The sequence below is a fragment of the Amphiura filiformis genome, chromosome 6 (genome assembly GCF_039555335.1).
Source record: "Amphiura filiformis chromosome 6, Afil_fr2py, whole genome shotgun sequence".
NCBI classification, from domain to species: Eukaryota; Metazoa; Echinodermata; class Ophiuroidea; order Amphilepidida; family Amphiuridae; genus Amphiura; species Amphiura filiformis.
The window spans coordinates 77,611,107-77,633,075 of NC_092633.1; the positions used below are offsets into that span (position 1 = coordinate 77,611,107).

The 21,969-nt window shown below is 36.5% G+C and overlaps 1 protein-coding gene across 1 annotated transcript in view; it reads left to right on the top strand.

Moving 5' to 3' along the window:
* The window catches only part of LOC140154781 (uncharacterized), a 144,836-nt gene extending 124,377 nt beyond the window's left edge, over positions 1 to 20,459 (top strand). Inside the window, 29 exon segments of the mRNA XM_072177348.1 lie at positions 560 to 765; positions 895 to 1,078; positions 1,289 to 1,459; positions 2,032 to 2,070; positions 2,073 to 2,244; positions 2,376 to 2,455; positions 2,931 to 3,053; positions 3,412 to 3,562; positions 3,785 to 3,927; positions 4,358 to 4,443; positions 4,677 to 4,860; positions 6,094 to 6,267; positions 7,719 to 7,864; positions 7,997 to 8,110; positions 8,113 to 8,247; positions 8,635 to 8,800; positions 9,010 to 9,114; positions 9,486 to 9,710; positions 10,405 to 10,509; positions 10,812 to 11,036; positions 12,028 to 12,144; positions 12,408 to 12,632; positions 12,904 to 13,017; positions 13,764 to 13,991; positions 14,719 to 14,826; positions 15,814 to 16,077; positions 17,673 to 17,818; positions 18,637 to 18,690; positions 20,129 to 20,459. Of these exon segments, the coding sequence (XP_072033449.1) occupies positions 560 to 765; positions 895 to 1,078; positions 1,289 to 1,459; positions 2,032 to 2,070; positions 2,073 to 2,244; positions 2,376 to 2,455; positions 2,931 to 3,053; positions 3,412 to 3,562; positions 3,785 to 3,927; positions 4,358 to 4,443; positions 4,677 to 4,860; positions 6,094 to 6,267; positions 7,719 to 7,864; positions 7,997 to 8,110; positions 8,113 to 8,247; positions 8,635 to 8,800; positions 9,010 to 9,114; positions 9,486 to 9,710; positions 10,405 to 10,509; positions 10,812 to 11,036; positions 12,028 to 12,144; positions 12,408 to 12,632; positions 12,904 to 13,017; positions 13,764 to 13,991; positions 14,719 to 14,826; positions 15,814 to 16,077; positions 17,673 to 17,818; positions 18,637 to 18,690; positions 20,129 to 20,173 (4,235 nt within the window). The 3' untranslated portion in view covers positions 20,174 to 20,459.
* The last annotated feature ends 1,510 nt before the right edge of the window (positions 20,460 to 21,969 follow it).

The window sequence follows — 21,969 nt, forward strand, 5'->3', positions numbered from 1 at the left end:
TGAATTATGACTTTATGTCGAACTTTGCTCTGTTTACCTACAAACACAACAAATTTGGCTGATTCCATTTAGGTGCAAGTTGTGACATGTGTAAACATTACAAATATGCCAAAAAATCAGGTTTGAAAAAAATTAACCAAATTCATATTATAAGATCGTACATTATGACTTTAATATGTCGTCAAAATGAAACGCAAATTTGTCTTGACTATATCTCATCTCACTTTGATGTAGATACACAATATTGACTGACCGGACGGGAGGTAGCTGGTGTAATTGGATAGTTAAAATCAAGTCATATTAGCAACTTTTATAATGTTGTCACATTGATATTTTAATAGGTTGAGTTTTTGTGCAAGTGATTAATTTGAATTTAATTGCACTTTTAATATTATTTCATTGTGTATGTATCGAACACACCTTTAAAATATGTCATTTTATATTTAGCTACATGTGTATTCAGTTATCAGAGTATCTTATTTTTCAAAATTTTACAGTGTCAAATATATTTATAAAGATAACTTGAAAATCCTCTTTGACACACTTTGCTTAACGTTAGTTCAAGCTGTAGCTGGAAACGGCAAAGTATCTGTAGCATCATCCAATGGAGTCAACATGGACATCACCCCACCAAGATTGGATTTCTACTTTTATTTGGATGTGACTCAGTCCGGTTTGTCACAACAGGCACCAACTAAATTTCAAGCATCCAACAGTACAATACAAGCGTTTTGGGGATTCATCGATGACGAAAGTGAAATTCAGGTAAATTCAGTTGAAGGCTTTCCTTTAGTTTCAATCAAAATCAAAACGTAGAAGTACATGCATTGTTAAATCATCATGAGTGTAAAGGGCATTCTTTAATTATTTTTGTATGTATCATTTGATTTTAAGGCTTACTATTGGGCCATAGGATCATCACCTGGTTCGACAGACCTTCAAGATTTTGAATTTGTAGGCCTCAACCAAACCAACACGAATAACAGTTTTGAAGGACTGCTGCTAGACAACCAGACTTATTACGCTACTGTTAAAGCCAGCAATGGCGCCGGATTAGAAACTACTTATGAATTTGACGGTATGCAGCTAAAACCGTTATAAACCCTACGTTTTCAAATGGCAATGGAACTTGCAATACGTCGAAAGATATCTACAACCATGAAGTGATACAATTCATAAATAACAATAATTAAATAAATGCTACAAGCAAAATCTTAGTAAAACGTTGCCGACCCATACTGCACAAACTTGTCGTCATTATTGTTACTGTTTCCTCTGATCTCTACAGGTGTGACCGTGCTTTTAACACCTCCTCCTCCAGATGGAGTGAATTCAACTGCTTTGTTTAGTGAACCTTTTGATCAGGATGTCTTCCCATCGGATGCCAAGCAGACTAATAACCCACGTGCCGCTGGAGCATGCTGGACTAAAGCTGATGATGAAAGCGTTTCAAGATACGGTATTAAAACTGGGAACAGCCCGTTTATCCGAAGGGTCGTTTGTCCAAAAAGGGTTCATTTTAGGTTATGATAAGGGTTATGCTTAAATTTAGTGTTATGTATAGCGTTAGGTAGGGATTAGGGTCAGTGATAGGATGAGGCTTAGATTTAGAGTTAGGATAAGTTATGATAAGGGTTATGCTTAAATTTAGTGTTATGTATAGCGTTAGGTAGGGATTAGGGTCAGTGATAGGATGAGGCTTAGATTTAGAGTTAGGATTATTATTATGTTTAAGGTTATAGGATTATCTTATGTTAAAATGTTAGGGTTAGGGTATGGATTATGGTTTATAACGAGCTTTATTGGGTTTCCTCATGGTAGTTTTTGTGTTCTGTTGTATGTTTATTTTGGGGCTTATTTTGAGGGAGTGGTACATACAGTACTTCAATATTGATACTCTAATATACATTAGAACGTTAAAGTACAGGATTGTATCTCGCTATAAATTTCTTAAGTTTGATCCAAAGTAATTATTAGAAAAATATAATAATGTCTGTTTCGTTGTTAACTGTATTCTCTGCCGCTTTTCAGACTATTGTGTGGGAAGTTCACCAGGCGAAGACGATATTGTCAATGCATAGTAGTGGGCAATAATTCTTCTGGATGTGCTATGATTATTAATGGTAAAATAGAGGTGACATCGGATGAGTATGGGCAAATATCATACAACCTCTCAGACTTTATACCACCTTATGAAAATGGAACATTTTACATGGGAGGAAGGTTCCTTATGGAACCAGGAAAGTAAGATATGGATTGTCAATTATTTTTCATTAATTTTGTCCTATACAGAGGTAATATTTTGTTATGTACAAATGATGTATAGACATTTTAGACGTTCGTAATTACTAGTATTGTACGTACATTTGTTTCAGATGCTTATATACATCATTGAAAGTTTGTAATGAAGCCTCTTTGTGTACAGTACTGTCAACAGGAACCGTAACGATAATGCGTAAGTTATGTCTTAGGTGCTGTGCAATAATTATGAGCCCTCGGGAGGTTAATATTGGTAGAGCAAGCATTTATTGGCGAGCCAAAAAGAGAGAGCACACATTTACGGGGCTCCTTTGAAATAATCATAAACGAATGAATCTCCCAAATATATTGATAAGGGAGATGGTCCAATTTTTACGCATTTATATAGGTTTCGGACAAAATTATCCTCATTGTCCATTATAGCTTAAAAATTGCTCATTTTAAATAATAATGACGCCCAATTACCTCTTCATAAACACATCAAAAGATAATAACATACAATGGTCCATGCTCTGGTGTGTTTATAATAGCCAGAAAATTCTGATTAGGATAAGAATTTTGTGTGTGTGGAAAAGTATTCCAAATCTGCTTGAGGACAAGCTGCTTCTCTAAATGTTTAGATTGTTTTATCTTGCATAACAACTAATTCATCATTTCTTCCTCGAATCAAGTTGCTGGGGATAAGATAATAACATCTACTAACGGAAATAACATCATGGTCAAACCATCTAACGCCAGACGTCCAAAAAGACAAGCCGATGATGACTTTGAACTAGTAATTGAAACTTCAGGAGGTAAGGTATTGTTTTGCACCTGAAAAACTTGGAAACATGGCAGCGTTGATATATGAAGCTCCCTTCAATTGCGTGTATACATGTAGCTGCAAGTGTCCGTACGGTCAAACGTTTTAACATTTTACTCTTTCTGAGTTATTTTTTAACCCTTGCATGGTATGTGTATCTCACACATTTTCTTTACAAAAATGCAAATATTGGACTTTTGATGATTTGTTTGATAATGTGATTTTAATTTAACCAATTTAAAATTTAATCGCATCAATTCATTTTAGTATTTTGAGTAAAGAATAGCATTCGGCTTTGAGCGTTGCTGAAAATTTGAAGATTTAATTACTCTTGCAATGATTTTGTTCAGGTCTTCATCCAGGTGGCTCTGTTTTGTTTGGATTCCTTGATGCCGATAGAGCCCAACAAGATTTCAGCTCTGATGCAACATTGAACTACTGCCCATATATCACAGACCACATGGCAATGGAACTCCAAACGGACAGGATACTAAGAGGAAGGTATGCTAAACATTTCTGACGCGTTTCATAGCAAGTCAAATACGTATAACGTATCTGTTTGAATTAATGACCCTTCGGACAAACGGGCTGTTCCCAGTTTTAATACCGAATCTTAAGAATGTACGAAATGCGAAGAGCAATCGGTTATTTTATCCTGTATTAGTTTTGTGTATTTTAGTACCTGCGGTTTTAAAAGTATATTCCATTTGTTTTTTCTTAAAGGATTCTGAGTGTTTCACAGATGTCTTTCTTCCTGGGCAGTCTTGGTCAGACAGAACTACAAGGTCCCTTAATTATCAATATTACATTTCCTACTTGGGACAGTTGGACAGATGAAGTACCATTGCTTCTATATTGGGATTGTGGTGAGTAGCTACAAGGAAATTTACTAAAGTAGTCTTTATGTTTCAAGTAAAAGTGTTCCCTTATATACCCCTGCCGAACGCGGGCGGACACATGTTACAAAAATGGGACTTTGAGTGAGGGATGGACTTTGCGACCTAATTTATGTGGTTATAACTTGAGAATTTTTAAAACAAAACCGGGGTTTTGGGTGAATCCTAAACAGTCCCAAACGTAAAATACAACACTGAATGGTCGTTGCCATTTACGTTGGAAAAATAAGGGGGGTTACGTGTTCAATGAAGGTTGGAGCATAATACATGGTAACATGCAACGTTGCTGAAAAACACACGCCTTTTCTCCAATATTGAAGTACTGTATGCCCCCCCCCCCTCCCCCCTTCATTCATTGTTGTGAACTGTATGCATATCTATTCATGTTACCATCTTTCAGAGTCATCTCAGTGGCTTGATGCTGGCAAGACGTGCAGTAATACAGGGACAAGTTATGACGAGTCAATGCTTCGAATGTCTGCCTTGGTCAGTGATAAAAGTTTTGATAAATTTCCCCCATGCAAACATCTGGGTCTTTAGCTTTAGCTCATGCCCTTTCAAATGTGCCACTTTCGTCTTGTATTTGGTGTTTTCTGTATGTTCCTTGATAGCGATTGTATTTTTCATCGCAACATAACTTATGAGAAATTGTCCATAATCTGTATGAAATTTAGTGTCCTAATTTAAACACATATGTCACTGTCATATTATTTCACTAGGTCTGCGCTACCAGAAATAGAGTGTCCGAGTCATCAGTCGATCGTTCCCGTCGTGCTGTTGATGAAGGTGTATATTTTAGTCAGGAAACACAGTTTGCTGTGGCTGCTATATCTCCGAACATTGTAAACGGAAGCCCTTATTTCGTCAATCTTGTTTCATCTCTTACCGTTGATGAAGATAAGGGTAGGTAAAGTGGTAATGCCTATCAGATGAGGTACATTCACAGAATTAGAGAAGGATAACCGGGACTCCCTATACCGCCACGTACAATCGCGCCGTCAGCTATGGGGAGAAAATTGGGGGTATTCGGGTCCTTGCCGATGGTGCGCGGAGACGAACGAAAACAATTCTGCGTCTCATCTGAAGCGTCTTGGTACTCGCGTACAGGTCGCATAAAGTGCGTCTCTCAAATGCGCCCATCATGCATGGCGCGCTTGCATGAAAACGAATGCCTCGAGCGTATTCCGAGGGAAACCGAATACCCCCAATTTTTGCTCCATGCCTGTATCAAGATGGCGGTCGAGTCCTGGTTCTCTTGTTTTAATTCTGTGGGTACATTGCGTGTTTCATTTCTTCCAATTGTACAAGAATGCTAAGTCACCTGCAATTCAAAATAATTATAATATGATATGACATGATATGATATGATATGATATGATATGATATGATATGATATATGATATGATATGATTCAGTCTGTTGCAACCTTACTCTGTCCACAGTATAACTCACTTTTGTTTTCTCAATTTCTCTTTTCACCTTGTTTTGCAACTGGCGCCATTCTGAGCTTTAAAAAGATTCAAATACAGCTTGACGTTTTGATTAAAATTTCTTTAAAGTTTATTAGTCTGGTGGATTTTGAGTCGTTTGGTAGGACAGTACCATTGCATTCATATCACTATCTTATTATCACCACCTTATTAAAAATTCCAAATAGAAAATTACTGCATAATGTAGCTAATGATCGTTATAAAGTATTGCACCTGCTTTACATTAGCTTTGATAGTTACATCAGATGACCTTGTTTAGTCCAGCTTTCCAGAAAGTGACCATCGCCTGACGCAATTTTGTGTCTAATGTTAACAGTTGATAACAGGTGTCATGCTGGAAGTAGTTTTTGACCAGAATATGACAAATTGGTTTAAAGGCATATATTGGAATGTCATCTTTCCCTGGGTAAGATCTGATACCAGGCCAGCCCATGGCCAGAGGGTAACATGAGTAGGTTTGTTTCACCTTGAAGGCAAGGATAGTCTGGCTAATATGGGCTAACTTTCCCCTAGGCCATCCAATATGCCATGAATTAATAGGACTACAACTGGATCTATTGGTCAGTTTATACTCCTATTTCCACATCTGTTAGTTTTATATGGGCCTTTAAGGGATCTGTAATACAATGCTTTTATCGTTCAACAGGGAAATTAGAGTATCAGTTACAAGCAGAAGACCCAGATGGTGATCGACTTCAATTTGTTCTGGACCGTGCCAAAGGTCGCCCAAGACTAGGTTCTGCTATTGTCACACCTGATGGGCAATTGACTTACACACCATGTAAAGACTGCAAAGGAGAGGATATCGTCAATATTGCAGGTATAAGGATACGCTTAATTCAATGGATTCATTAGAATGGACTGTGAGCTGTGGTTACTGAGCAATACCTTAAAACCTATTTCAGTACTATCAATTTAAAATACTTTCATATGGACAAGAGGTCTCCCATTTTCATCAAGAAATGCAGTCTTGCAACAATGTTTCAATACATTACAGCAATAATATATAGGTTGTTATGATTTCCGAAACCGACGGATACCAGATGCAGATTATTATAAAACCATCCTTATATAGCCAATGATGACATGTAGCAGTATACCTGATTCGCCAAGTACGGGCGGTGACAATGGTTAAAGACACTTTGCACCAGTATAAAAGTTGATATTGTGTAGCCCCAGTGGGCACACCTGACGTTGAAATCAGGTTGACATTTCGACGTCAAACGGTCGAAATCTGGTTGAAATCACGCTGTATTTGCAAATAGACTTCAACCTCCTTAATTTTTGCATTGAAAGTTGGTTGAATCAACATTAAAATTCTAATGTGATTTCAACTAACCTCTAGGTTGATATCAGGTTAGGTTAAAACTACGCCGTTGTATCAACGTTGTTTCAAGGTCGAAATTCTAACATGTGCCCACTGGGTAGTCCTAATTAACTTAATAGATTTATAATGCGGGCACACCATCAAAACAAGATTTGCAAAGCTAAATAAGATACAATTAAGAAACAAAATAATATACAATGATGAAAACCAATACATAAAAACCAATATGTGGATAGTTTTGAATAATAAGGAAAAATATTTTGGCACGTCAAAAGGGTAGACAAGCATTACAAACAATAGCGCTCAAAACCATTATTGTTCAAGGATGCATCGCAGGGCTAGTAGATCCACTTAAACTGTAGTTTGAAATATTCACCATGCTTAAACCATAAATTAAAGGCCAGGGTCTGAAGCATGTAGGAAATTAAGAGGTAAATATTAAAAGGGAAAAGTATGGGGTGGGTGACGGACTGGTAGTAAGTATGAAATGGGGGATGGGCCTTTAATATAATCCATTTACTTAAAGACAGCCTGGTACCCATGTCATACATTAATCAAGTGTGAAGAAGCGATAGCGACTAAAGGCGAGTAAATAAAGACTTTCTTGTGAAATAGGTCCCCCCCCCCTCAGGGCTAGTAAATGGACGGAATTGGCATTTTTAAACTTATAAAACATTGTGTTTCCTTAAACTGATAAACAACAGTTATTTCCTAACAACAACAATGTCCTAAAATAATTCATATGATCCTTTTAATACCAGATATTAAATGATTCGCATGATCATTTTAGAAGGGGGACTAGGTTGGGTTTATTATATAGTTATCTGAGATCACTGAAATACAGTATCGCCATGCTTATTCAATCAAGTAGGTGTAGTTGAAATAATATCGTTTTTGCAGTCAAGAACATTGAAAATGTCGAATCACATCGTTTACTTTTACAGTGCAAGAAGTCCATAGTTACGCAGGCATAACACCAATCTCAACTCAGGCTAGCATCACTGTGATAGTGAGATCCGTCAATGACAATCCGTTTGTTTTTGTAGCCCATAGAGGGGAAATCGGTAGCACACTTACTCGATCTGCAATGGTAAAGTTGTCTTATAGTAGTGTTAATATTTATTTATTATATGCATTTCGCATTACTTCAGCTCGCTCTATTATATGTAAATGAAAACTAAGTTTCTTGCTCACAAGATGATATTTCGCCTTTTTTGTTTAGTTTGCAGTTGAACAAAATACAGGCTCAAACTTAGCGTACGTTCCTCTAATGGCAGCACTAGGCGCATATGATGTTGATAGCAGTGATGTACTCACTTTTGTTATTGATGCCCTGTAAATGGGAAAATATTGTTCAGTGATGAAGATAGAACTGTACCAATTAACGCAGAAAATTGCAACAGTGGCAGTGAAACAGTGAAATCCTTTGATGAGCGTGTTGTTCCTTGCGGACTTGTAGTGCCTCGCGACAAGGTATGTAATAATCCGTCAAGACAAGTCACGATATCTTGTATAAGGGGCTCGATGGTAAGAAGTAATGACGAAGATTGACAACTATTGGTATAGTAGGGTCTGTGCAATAATTAAATGGGGAGGGTAAAATTTGGGGAAAAGATGTATTAGCAGGCCGAGAGGGGGGCAAGCAATGTGTGGCAGGACGAGAGAGTTGCAAGTAAGTTTTGCACACATCCATGGGGCACCTTTTAAATAACACTTTTTTTTTGCAGGCCGAGGCGGGTAAGCAATTTTTTGGCACACAGTTTGGAAATTTCACCCCCCCTCCTCCAATAACACTAACTAATAAAAACTTCAATCAGAAACTAAATTAATAGGAACTACTACGTGCCATTTTCTTCGCAGGATTACCTAAGCTGGGTGATGGTGAATTTCACGTACACACCAAACATGAATTTTGTTGGGGAAGATTCGTTGCGATTCTTTGCACAAGACCAAGACAGTGTCATGTCGCAATTAATGATAGTGTATATTGATGTTTACGAACCGTGTCGCACGGAAGAATGTCTCTGTAAGAATTTATTGTCATTATACTGTTATACAATAAAAATATTCATATTCTTTACAACTGTAAATGTTAATTGGTGGGAGAGGCCAAATGATGGTTGTAAAATATGGGATTTTATTTATTTCTAAAACACATGTCTTGCATTTACTCTACACCTTTGTGTCCCAAATGCTCTCTAACTGATCAAAACTTTCATTTCATTTCTTTATCAGCAATATTTAATCTAGTGGCTCAATCTCATCAGCTTTTAGAACGGGGAAAATATGTGACAGTTACGATAGTAAGGGAAGGCTATGTTGGACATGAAGCATTTGTCAGTAAGTACATGCAATTATAGTTGCTCAGTTGATAAAACATATTAATTCGTCGTTAATAATGTGTTAGTGACTTGTATCCACCATATAATGTCGTGACTATTATATAAAAAAAAAAAAAGACTATAGAGGGCCTGCGGAAACATCACAAGCTGAGACAATGATTTATAAATAGAGTCCTTTAAAAGTTAATCATATCTTTTAAAGACATTTTGATTTGATATTTTGAGCTGTACGATTTTGTCAAGTATAACCTTTCTAGTTCCAAATTCATTTGCAAAAGAAAGAAATATCATCAGGAACATTTAGAGTATTTACAAATTACGTAGTTGAAATCATTGTTTAAATAAACCATGTTGACTCTTATTTACCAGCCGTTGGTCTTATTGGAAACGAAGCAACCATTGGTACAGATGTACGTGGAAGCAGCTTCCAGGTTCGATTCTATAGTGGACAAACGCAAGCTTTCCTGCAACTGCGTGTGGTTGATGATCATATCCTAGAACCAGACGAAACATTCTTGCTTCATTTGATGCTACCTATAGGAGGCATATTACAGGAACCGTATGAAGCCGTTGTGACTATTCTTGATGATGAATGTAAGATGCTCCTGATGCTGCTGATAATGATGATGATAAGATGATGATGATAATGATGATGATGATGATGATGATGATGATGATGATGATGATGATGATGATGATGATGATGATGTCGTTACAATATGGCGGTATAGTCAAGTTATGGCAAAACCTGTGTTAACCCACCACTAATTACAACAAAATCCATTTCACATCTATCCATCTGCCATTTGCATAAATCCAACATGGCCGCTTATGCAGGGGTGAAATTGGGCTCCATAGAGGGCAACAAGTGAAAAATGCTCCGATCAAACTGGTCTCAAATATGGATGTTTTGTTGCATAGATAACATCACAAAATATGTCAAAAAAGACCCAATGGTCTTTCACCTTTTTGTACGTTTACCCAAACACCTGAGATATTGCAAACTCTTCTTTGTTTAAAATGTTTTTTAAATGGGAGACCTTTTTGCCAACTTTAAATTTCACGCCATTTGGCACTTAAGCAAATTATGCACTATTCCACTACTTAGACTTTCCTGGACTTTCGACATGCTTTTTGGTGAGGTGGATGCATGCGAAATGGATTTTGTTGCAATTAGTAGTAGATCATTTCATAAGGAAAAACGACACATTGCTAATTAAAGAACATCTGAATTTAACATATAAAAACATCCATATAATATTGGTTTCTCCCTCTCTCTATTTCATAGCATCTTTCAAACTCAAGCATGCTACCTATGACGTGAGTGAGGCTAACGGGTATGTGGCTGTCACAATAGTAAGAGCAGGCTACATTGACCGTGAATCATCGGTCCGTAAGTAACATTTGTTTGTTGCAGTTAAGCTATAAATATAATCGTATTAAAGAAAGTGATCTTGTTGAATAAATTCATGGTTTTATTGCTGCCATGCTGTTGGTTGGTTAGACCTTTAGACCTCTTGCGGGACCTCTCGGTGGTCACAAGTGATTGGTCAAAGAGACAGTTGTGTCAAGCACTACGATTGATTGGTTATCATCCAACGATGTGGTGGAACTTAATGGTTCACGGTTGTAGCGTGAAACGTTCCTTCGAGGTAGCATTAAAGTTCACGCCCATTGCTATCTCCTCTCTTTCAGAGATTACACTTTTGAATGGCAATGCTACAGCCAATGTGGACTTTTCTTCAATTACTCTGGATGTTTATTTCCAACCACGCCAACAAGAAATATCCAGAGACATAACTATATTCGATGATGACTTATTCGAAAGGAAAGAGGTCTTTATTGTGCGTCTGACATCGCCTGAAGGAGGGGTAGTCCAAGAGCCATCTGAGGCAGTCATAACTATCCATGATGATGAAGGTGAGGTTTATAATTATGATTATCTAAATTATCTTAGAAACTGCAGACGAACTTTGATACGGTGCCAAATAATGGTGTAGATTTCGATTTAATGTCGCGAATTATTCTTGTATAATGGAGTCGGCCGGGAGTCATTGGTCAAAGTCAGAAGTGATTGTCTGCAAAAGAACGCGCTAGTGATCAATTACTGTTTAACATTTAGAAAATATAAGAGTGTAAAAAAACTACCTGAGCACATTATCCCAATAAGGGGCTGGCATTTTCTTCAGAAGGGGGGGGGGGGGTCCCAAATATACTGAGAGAGGGGTCATAAATTGTTTGAAAGAATAATAGGAGTGGGTCACAAGATGACCACAGATAGTGTATTTATTTTATTCAAAAAGACTGATTTCAATACAATTTTAGCCTGTTTAGGGGCTAAGGTGTGTCGGGGGTCACAATTTTGTTGTTGTCGAAATAAGGGGGTCGCAATTTTATTGACGGCGACTTTTTTCGATAATATTTTGCAATAATGGCAATCTTGTTCGTGTTTGTCCCCCTCCGAAGAAAATGCCAACCCCCTAAAGCCTTTTTCGGAAACTCGAAGACTTAACATGGACAGTTTCCACTGGTAATACCAGGTCATATTAATGTAACCGGATTTTTTTTCCTCAGTGCCCCCATTTTTTAAATTTTGCCCCCTGACCAAAAAAGCTGGCTACGCCCCTGTGAAAACTGTATCTAATTAGGCACGAGTAGTTTCCCCTTGAATCTGCATTGCATTATGCAATGATATGCTCGTTTGAAATTGAAAAGCTAAAATTTTAATTTCTTTTCCGATTGTTTTCGAGTGATAAACGTATCAATGATATTACAAACCTCGACATTTTGAATCTTACTTTTATAACGACGTGACAAATGTTGAACGGTAATGCTGATAACGGTCTTCGAAATACATTAAACGTCTTAGATCGACATGAAATTCATGAGCTTTCATAATTTGTTTCTCTAGAACTGAGAGGATACATAGAGTTTACCACCAATATCTATACAACTGCTGAGGATAGTGGCTTTGTTGAAATAACACTCAAGAGAGCAGCGTTATATTTCAATAAACAGGTTACAATTCGTAAGTTGGAATAAATACTCTATGATGTGTATAAAATTTCTTTTTTTATTCATTTATAAGCAGCTCTTTGTGCTCTTTTCCAGCTGTTTACTCATGTCTTCGTTTCGGACCAATAATATTAGGTATTACATTGGCAATAATGGCAATCTTGTTGGTGTTTGTCTCTTTTCTTTTCATCTATATCTTTTATTGCATCATATTTTGTATCCTTGTCTTTCTTGATCACATCTTTTCTTCCATTATAATTGTACTATGCCTAATAGGTGTAATAACGTCAGACATCACAGCTCATGCTGGAGAGGATTACGAACAGCACAACTTAATAGTTGTATTTCAACCACGGGAATCAACAGCGACTGCAAGAATTCCTATAATCGATGACTTCAAAAGCGAATCCATTGAAGCATTCAGAGTGTTACTTACGGATCCAAGTGAAGGGGTAGTAGGTCCTGTTTCAGAAGCGGTTGTTTCAATTGTTGACGAAGATGGTATGTTCATTGATAATTGATGTGTCTAAACAAAATTTACATTTATTAAGCCAAACAGAGGAACATGGATAATAACAAAAAAGGTTACAAATGAATGGACATATCGCATATTTTATCAGGTGTTTTGGCTATAATGGACACTGGTACTGATTTAGGGAAGATTCTAGCCATGTAATTACACGTAAACGACCTTACCAAGAAGATTCAACACACACTTAGTAAATAACAGATATTCTGAGAGTCTAAATTCGCATGTTTGTCTTTTATGAAGGTAATGTGGCGACTTTCAGTATGGACACTCCACACTACAATATATTTGAAGAAAATAGATTTGTCCTCATAAGGATATTAAGAAATGGTGACATATCAGAAATTAGTAGAGTGCGTAAGTATTCACAATAACATTTCTAATGTTTTTCCACAAAATGTTACTATTGACTATTAGGTTATTTTTGAGCCAAACAAATGAGGTAAAAAGAAAACCGCTATATATCATTCCAGAGTTTATCTCCCGAATACCTGTTAAGGGCCATACAGAATCCGAATATATTCGATCAAATGTTATTCGTTATTCAATCTATTTCCATTCATTTTTATGGAAACATCATTATTACGTCGTCCAACATGCATTAGAAATTACTGGAAATATAACGGGAATATAATATAACGAAGACATAGTCGATCAATCGGTTCAATGTGTAATAAGATATGAACATCCCGGTGATATATATTTCGATCGTATGAATTAAACCTCGTGTTCAGTAATCTTAAGACTTTGTCACAAATACAGCCCCTATAATGTCTAGACTTTTGAAGGGTATGTTGTTAGTTCATTAAAGTACAAACCAAACATAAAAATCAAAAATCAGACGATTCATAGTAATCTTAATCGAAATAAATTAGTGAAAAATTGTAAACAAATTTCAGTGTTTTACTTGAACATTGGTAATATTCTTTATTAAAAATGTCCTGTTAATGATTCACATCGACTAAGTAGTATCGTAATTACAGCATCTTTATACATCACATCTGACTGCTTCCGTTCATAGGTAATAAGTAAATAACATTCCAAATGAACTTATTCAAAGATTCGCATTATCAATTTATTCTTCCTGGTGTTGTGTACTGCAGGAGTTGTAACAACAACAGAAGGAACTGCTAGTGTTGATTTAGATTACCGGGCTCTTAATGAGGATGTTATATTTGGTGTCAGGCAAACCGATTCATATTTATCTTTGAGCATTATTGACGATAACTATGTGGAAGAAGAGGAATATGTCTTGATCAAATTCGTTGAACCGGAGAACGGCGTGATCGGAAATCCTTCTGAAACTCGTATTACTATAGCTAATGACGATGGTAAGCAACACATAGTCCAGAAACCCGTATTACTATAGCTAAAGCTCTGTTGCTATCAGCAATAAAACTAAAGAATAAAGCGGCAATGTTTAGCGCATAACCTCCAAAAATACAGAATTTAACATGAGAGCGTGTTACATATAAGTTACGGGCATGGCGATTTGTTTTTAGCAAAATATTAGCAAAGTCATATTAGCTCATTAACTATTATATTGAATATCAAAAAAACCATTACAATACAAAGAAATTTAAAATGTTTGTATTATGAAAACCGTATGTCCGATTAGATTCAAATAAAAGGCATGTTGATCAGTATTCTTGGCCCTACCTTCTTGACACTTCCAAGATGCCTCAAACATTTAAAGAGGAAGCCCCGTTAGAGCAGTTCTTCTGTGGTGAACCAAATCTGCTAGGTTATCAAATTAATCAGTGACAAGGTGATCTCTGAATTTGACTGGAGCTGATGTTATTGTATCAATTAGCACCTCTCAAATTCAGAGATAACCTTGTACTTGATTACTTTGATAACCAGGCAGGTTTGGTCCAACCCAGAAGAACTGCTCTGGCGGGACTTCCTCTTTAAGGCTATCTTGAAAAACAATAATGTTGAACCCTTATATAGGCGACTGTCCCAACTGAAATATTGTCCTTTCTTTCTTTCCTCCCAACACTTTACGTGGTAGGTAAACCAAATTTCAACCAAATTTATTTGCTTTTACATTTACAGCTGTCTTCAATTTGGAGAACACCAAACAGATGTTTGTGAATGAAGGGGAAGATTTTGTTACAATAACTGTTAACAGAACAGGATACATCGATATATTTGCTGTTGTAGGTAAGAGTGATTTACACATTGACAACTGCAGCTTGTTGTATGTAGCCTACTTAGTGTCAAGCTACTGAGTCATGTAACACAAACTATGAAAAGTGGGCCAGTGATACCAAAATAAGTATAAACATATATAAACATTTCCCACAAAATGTAGCTTGAAGCGTCATAATTGAAGCGCGCACTCGCAAAATTTGTAAACTTTGGCTATGCACAAAAGTATAGGTAAAATTGATTTTCGGATAAAAAATGTTTTTCAAGAGCAAAATGAAAATCACTGTACAAACCTATGATATGTATTTTTGATGGTCGGCCGGCCAACCCCGGATGCTGAGTTATAAAAATCATTATAATGAGTGCAAGGGATAAATACGATTAGCGTAAGTCGTTTGGGTGTAAACACAGGCGGGATTTATACTAAATGAAAAAGCATCAGGATACACTCACCCTTTAGTAGTACTAGAGTTATATTAATTAATCCTAAGCGATTCGCACGCGATGCCCCTCTGACAACAAATGAAAGAGAAAATCGGGAAGGAAAAGTAAAGGGGCAAAGAGACCGATAATATCAGGTCAAAATGATGCAACCGGGAAATATTTTCTTGTCTTTGGCCCAGAATTTTATATTTGCCCCCCCCAAGAAAGCTTGTTACGCCCCCGCTTAAGACCAAGCCTTCATCACATCCTTGTAATAACGCTCCGTAGTCATATTACTTGTTGAGAAAGAAATTAAACAAATGAACGGCACAGGGGTTGAAATGTTGATCGGTCAAATGCATATTCCTAGGGAGTTTTCGGCAAAGGAATATGGATCCAACCTACGCGACATGCACCTGTTCTACGTCGTCTACGATTGTATTTTTAAGAGTAGTTTTAAGAAAACATCACACTTATTACGCATTGAGTTTTTGAAAAACTATCAAAACAAGCCCAGACACTTATTGACAATTTTCCAAATGTTCTATTTAAAAGTGTAACTTTGTTTTTATCAAGTTTTGGACGTGAGACAGAGTTCAGCCACGATTGGAAGCGATTTTAAGGCGGACCAGGTGATCTTACATTTTTCAAGTGGAGAATCCCACGTCACTACTCAAATTGATATCGTGAATGATGATGAACCAGAAGACAACGAGGAATTCTTCGTATCCCTAAATGTCCTTGAAGGAGGAATAGCTGGGCTGGCAAATGAGATAACAGTTACAATATTTGATGATGACAGAGTAGCAAGCCCCGGGGACGATGATGAAGAAATAGATGGTAAGCAATGATGTCAAACATTTTAAGTCTTCCTGACTTTAAAGCAATACTGTAACATTTGCTTAGGAGGACGCCCTCGAGCATTTATTCAAAATCTGAATCTTTGCTTAATAATGAACTAATATGCTCTTCAAAATCATGACCTTCCTCCCGATTCAAGAAAAAATCAGCACTAATTGTTTGGAATTAAGCAAATATCTTGTTGTGCTTGCCAAGTGGAATATAGCTCAATTCTAACCCGTTACTAACTGGCAATTAAAGTCAATTAAAAAAAATCATGTACAATGGGACATGCAATTTTGCATATTTTCTTACTTTATTATTCTAGTCACAAAAATTTAGATTTGACATTCAAAATCGTGAAAAAGAGCTAAGAGGTTTCAATATTTCTATATTTTATGTGCTTTTTGATAATTGGCTATAAACAGATTTGAAAATGTGTTTTCCAAAATATTAAAATGTATAACTTGAAATTAGTCTTTGTACCAGTTTGTGAGTTTGATTGTCTCAGCATACAAAAAACACACTAAGAATGGAGATTTTTGTCCCTTCTTTCCAAATTTTGGTCAAATATTGAAATTAGCCTTTTCTTTAAAGGATTTGGATCGGGCTATATTTCACCAGGCAAAGCAGGATAATATTTTATCCCAAAAATTACGCTGTGGGGTACGCTGTATTTTTCTAGAATCCGGATTAGGCGCTGTATTTCGTGACACTACACGGAACACAACACGCACCGAGATTAAAGTTCATTCGAACGAAATATTAGTCCGAAACTTGCGTGCTGATTGCGAGCGTGAATCTACCGGATGTTCATAAACCACGTGACAAAACATTCAGTCGATCGACCTCTTAAACACTCTACGGACAGCTTTTGTTTTGCTTTTAAGTTTTGATCGGCTAAGGTTAAAGGGGCACATATCTGATAGTGAACAGTATATCAATCACACATAAATTGTAGACAATTCATTGGTTCATTACCATTTACATGTCGTCAGGCCAGCGGTACTCTGTACAAACTGCCTTTACCGATTTTGGGTCCCGAGCTCACGTTGTCCACACTTTCGCGATCGAAGTAGCGCCTCTCTTAATTTAGCTACTTTCAGATGTCGTGTACGTATAGGAAAGAGACTTCAGTAGCTCGATTTTTGCGTGTGTTACATCGTGGATTCGCCAATTAAGTTACGGTTATTATTGATCAAATTAATTAAGCCACGTCAGTGACTGGATGTTGTGACATAAAATATGAAATATTACTGAATTTATGTATGAGTAATATAAAGTCAATAATAATACCTGTTCCTGGCTCGTGTACTGGTAGTATCTTTCAGTTTAAGATTATTTCGATCATCACACTCATAAGACATGTGGAAACTATTTTAATAGAAAGTTTACCACATTGCTTTAATCAACATCCAAAGTTTAGCCAGGGAAGAGCTACAGAGGCTATATAATGGTTTAGAGTAACACCTTATTATTTTTTTATGTGTCACTATACATCCTAGAAGGTAAGAATGATTCCTGATTGACTTCTTTTGCGTGCATATAGGTGTTCGGCCCATCTGAATGTTCTTAAATGTTTCTTTTTAATCTAGACTCTCCCAAAGGACCAATTATTATCGGTGCTATTGGTGGTGTAGTGGCAATTTTATTTGCCATCTTCTTAACACTAGTAGTCTACTATCGCCGCCGAGTCTTGCCTGCCAGAAAAGCAGCCGTCCAATTTACAGATAATCTACAGGTAGGTTGAGGTGCTGATGCTATCTAATAATTGCATCGTGTCCATATTCTTATTCAAAGTAGGTTGCCGGACGCGGATATACAAAGTTTACATTACAATATATTTGCGAATAGCAGTTAAAATACACACTATAAACAACAGCATCTAATATAAAAGGAAAAGGCGAGTTGCTTTATTTTAACAAAAGCTTTGATACATCAATGTATAAAGCGTGTTGCGGCTTGTGAATCAACGTCTATGCATTGTGCATGTGCGTAGCGCACTATAAATCATTGCGCCTTTTTTTTTTCAAATATTGACATTAAAAGCCATCTGATCATCATCACAATAACTGAAGGGCACTTCAGAGAAACATAGTCTTTGCTCATATTTTGAGTACTATATCAAATTAAGGGTATACGATGTATTGTTGGTCGAAGCAGCCAAAACAAAAAGTAATTCGCTGCAGCTTGCGAATGGTAGTGAGCTTTAGCAATAATTGCATTGCTCAATTCGTAGCGAGCGTGTAGAAAAATTCAAATATCACAGATATACTTTTGTAGGTCCTGTGGTTCTTGAGTTATGTTGTAAAGAGGGCTGAAACAACAACACTTTTGTAAAACGTACGTAACTCATTAACAACAATAAATTAAGCAAGTTTTCAAAGTATATGATTTGTAGAATGAACTTTTGCAAAACATCAAAGAGTTATTTTTCAATAATATATTGATTCAGATAATGAAAATCGATTTTTTTCTCGCTGCTTCGACCAACAAAACCTCGTATACCCTTAATACATGAAGGTCAATCAGTACTAAAACAAATCTTTGTCGTTGCAGGGTGGTGGAGTAGAGTTGCAGGAGATGTTTTTTGCGGACAACTTCATTTTAATGGTAAAGTCATAGAGAACAGAATAACCAACGTCCAGTGTTGTTTGATCACGTGATAATTCTTTCTTTTTTCTGCCTTTTATATGCGTGTAAATTCCATACTAATCTTTGTTGTTAAAATAATTGGGCCTGTCTTTTTAGAAGAAAATCATTACAGTCGAAATGAAATTGTAACAACAAATTCCTGTCATGTGTGAACTTGTGAGAAACGCATGGAAAAGATCGTTTTAATTTTAGTTTTACTTTCAATTAATTTCCGTTAATAGCGTAATTACAATTTCATCTGTAAATGTCGATAATTCGACGTGCGAGCTCATTCTTGCTTTTGGACGAAACACACAAATTCTATAGAGAAATGTAAGGGTCGCATTGTGAGAAGGAGTTGACATTCTATAGAGAAATGTAAGGGTCGCATTGTGAGAAGGAGTTGACATTCTATAGAGAAATGTAAGGGTCGCATTGTGAGAAGGAGTTGACATTCTATAGAGAAATGTAAGGCTCGCATTGTGAGAAGGAGTTGACATTCTATAGAGAAATGTAAGGGTCGCATTGTGAGGAGGAGTTGACATTCTATAGAGAAATGTAACGGTCGCATTGTGAGGAGGAGTTGACATTCTATAGAGAAATGTAAGGGTCGCATTGTGAGGAGGAGTTGACATTCTATAGAGAAATGTAAGGGTCGCATTGTGAGGAGGAGTTGACATTCTATAGAGAAATGTAAGGGTCGCATTGTGAGGAGGAGTTGACATTCTATAGAGAAATGTAAGGGTCGCATTGTGAGGAGGAGTTGACATTCTATAGAGAAATGTAAGGGTCGCATTGTGAGAAGGAGTTGACATTCTATAGAGAAATGTAAGGGTCGCATTGTGAGGAGGAGTTGACATTCTATAGAGAAATGTAAGGGTCGCATTGTGAGGAGGAGTTGACATTCTATAGAGAAATGTAAGGGTCGCATTGTGAGAAGGAGTTGACATTCTATAGAGAAATGTAAGGGTCGCATTGTGAGGAGGAGTTGACATTCTATAGAGAAATGTAAGGGTCGCATTGTGAGGAGGAGTTGACATTCTATAGAGAAATGTAAGGGTCGCATTGTGAGAAAGAGTTGACATTATAATTTTTAACTTGATAACAGAAAACATTCACTACCTTATATTCTTCCTTTATCTTCTTTATTCTATATATTTTTTATCCACACAAGATAACTTTTAATTTCACTGCTTTCATTTTGAAATGGGGTTTAATGGGGATTAAAGAATGTTCTTGCCAGTTTAAAATGGCCTCTTTCGGGTTTGTTGATGGGTGCGTGGATCGGAGACAATATTATCTACAAATAACCAGTGGATTGCCTCGCAGTCCAATCTAGTTTATTTATTTATTTATTTATTTATTTATTTATTTATTTATTTATTTATTTATTTATTTATTTATTTATTTATTTCAGCGTCCATTTGAAGAAGATGGTCATGGTCAGATGCAACTTGAATGACCGTGGAGTCATACTTTTAACAAGTATATTATATATACTAAATGATTCAAAGTAATATTGGTCATCTTTTTTAACATTATTGCAATTTATCGATTTCGTAGATGGTAGAAAATAAAACGCATTTTTTTCATTTGTTAGTCAAACTATTAACTTTTTCTACATATTTCATATTATTTGATATAAAATATATAAATTAGAAAGAGAATATTTCCTTTTTAATGTAAAGTTATGCTGAAATTCTGACATAAAATGATAACATATAAAATAGTTTACTAGGCTTTTCAATCAAAGTGTAGGCCTACTCAGATCAAAGGAATATATTTCCTTACATATATATACGGTATTATAAACTTAGCTTCAGAACTTTAATTGATAAAATATTTCTTTGTATGCTATTAGTTAGACAGAGAATATTTTTTATGAATGTAAAAATTTGAAAATGATAACCTATAAAATAGGTCCTAATTTAGTAGGCTTTTCAATCAGAGTGTACTCAGATGAAATGAATATATTTTCCTTGCATTAATAAGGGCTTAAAGCCATATTATAACATTTCTGTAAAAATAGATTAGTATTTATTTTCCATAAAATGTTAGCTTTTACTGTCAGATATGTCCCCTTTTAATTTTGAGCCGAACAAGTGAGGTAAAGCATAGAAAATTGGAATTCACTACTAGCGCCCATGCATGTTGTTACTCCCGCAGTTGTAATACGGTACGATCCTCGGGGTGTGTGTGTGTATGTGTATCCCGCACGCCGTGTACGTAGTGTGTATACGTGTTCGACTAATATTTCCATCGTAATAATGAAACGCCGGTTCCATCGTTTTATTCAAAATCTCGGATTTTGACAAAACTACAGCACCTAAAGTCTTGATTTTTGCAGAGTATCTTTATTGACTAAAGTACATTACAATCGTCATGATCGTGTAGAAACCAGAATTAAAACATTTTTTGAGGGCGTTCTCCTCAGCAAATGTTATAATATGGCTTTAATAGTCAAATAACGCAGTAATATTATACAAATATATACTGCCATTAGAGGTTCTGGTTAAAACTATGGGCCCGAGGTGAGATCAATAGTACTATTTTCCTGAGGGGCGCAGCCCCGAAGGAAAATAGTATTAATTGATCTCAACGAGAACTTCGAATAAAGGCAGCAGTATATATTTGTTTTATATACTTCATGAATATGTTCTTTGTTCATTGGTTGGTTAAAAGAATATTATTTGACGTTTTGACTCTCCAGCTCCTATCCTGAGTGAACAGCGCGACCAATAGTAAGCACAACCTATATTTTGCCCTTCAAAAAAAATCGAATAGGCTAAAATCGGGCTAACCAATTACAGCAGTGCAAAATCACACTATGGCAGTTTCGCGTGCGTGAACTGTTCCGTCGCATCGAATGCGCGCACGCGAAAGGCATGGTCAAAAGTACTATTTACGGCTTGGAGGTACTATTTACGGCTCATCCGGGATCCGGGATCGGGAATTGTGGTGCCAATTACATAAGAATGTTTAGAATACTGGAAATGAGCAGTAAAGCTCGTCCTTTGATTCCAACAATCTCCATTCAATCTAGAAGACTGACTTGGGCGTAAGACCACCTCCTTTAAATATAGCAACACACCCTCGGGCGGGTAGTTCCGACCTTGGGCGGAAAGGCTGCATAGAGAGCAACATTGCTGCGTGTAGCTGAGTGTGAATGACCATTTGACTACTTTCTCTAAACCACCGAACTGGAAAACTGTGCAATGTGTCCCATAGAATTAGTTTCTGACCAATGGGGGTCTTAAC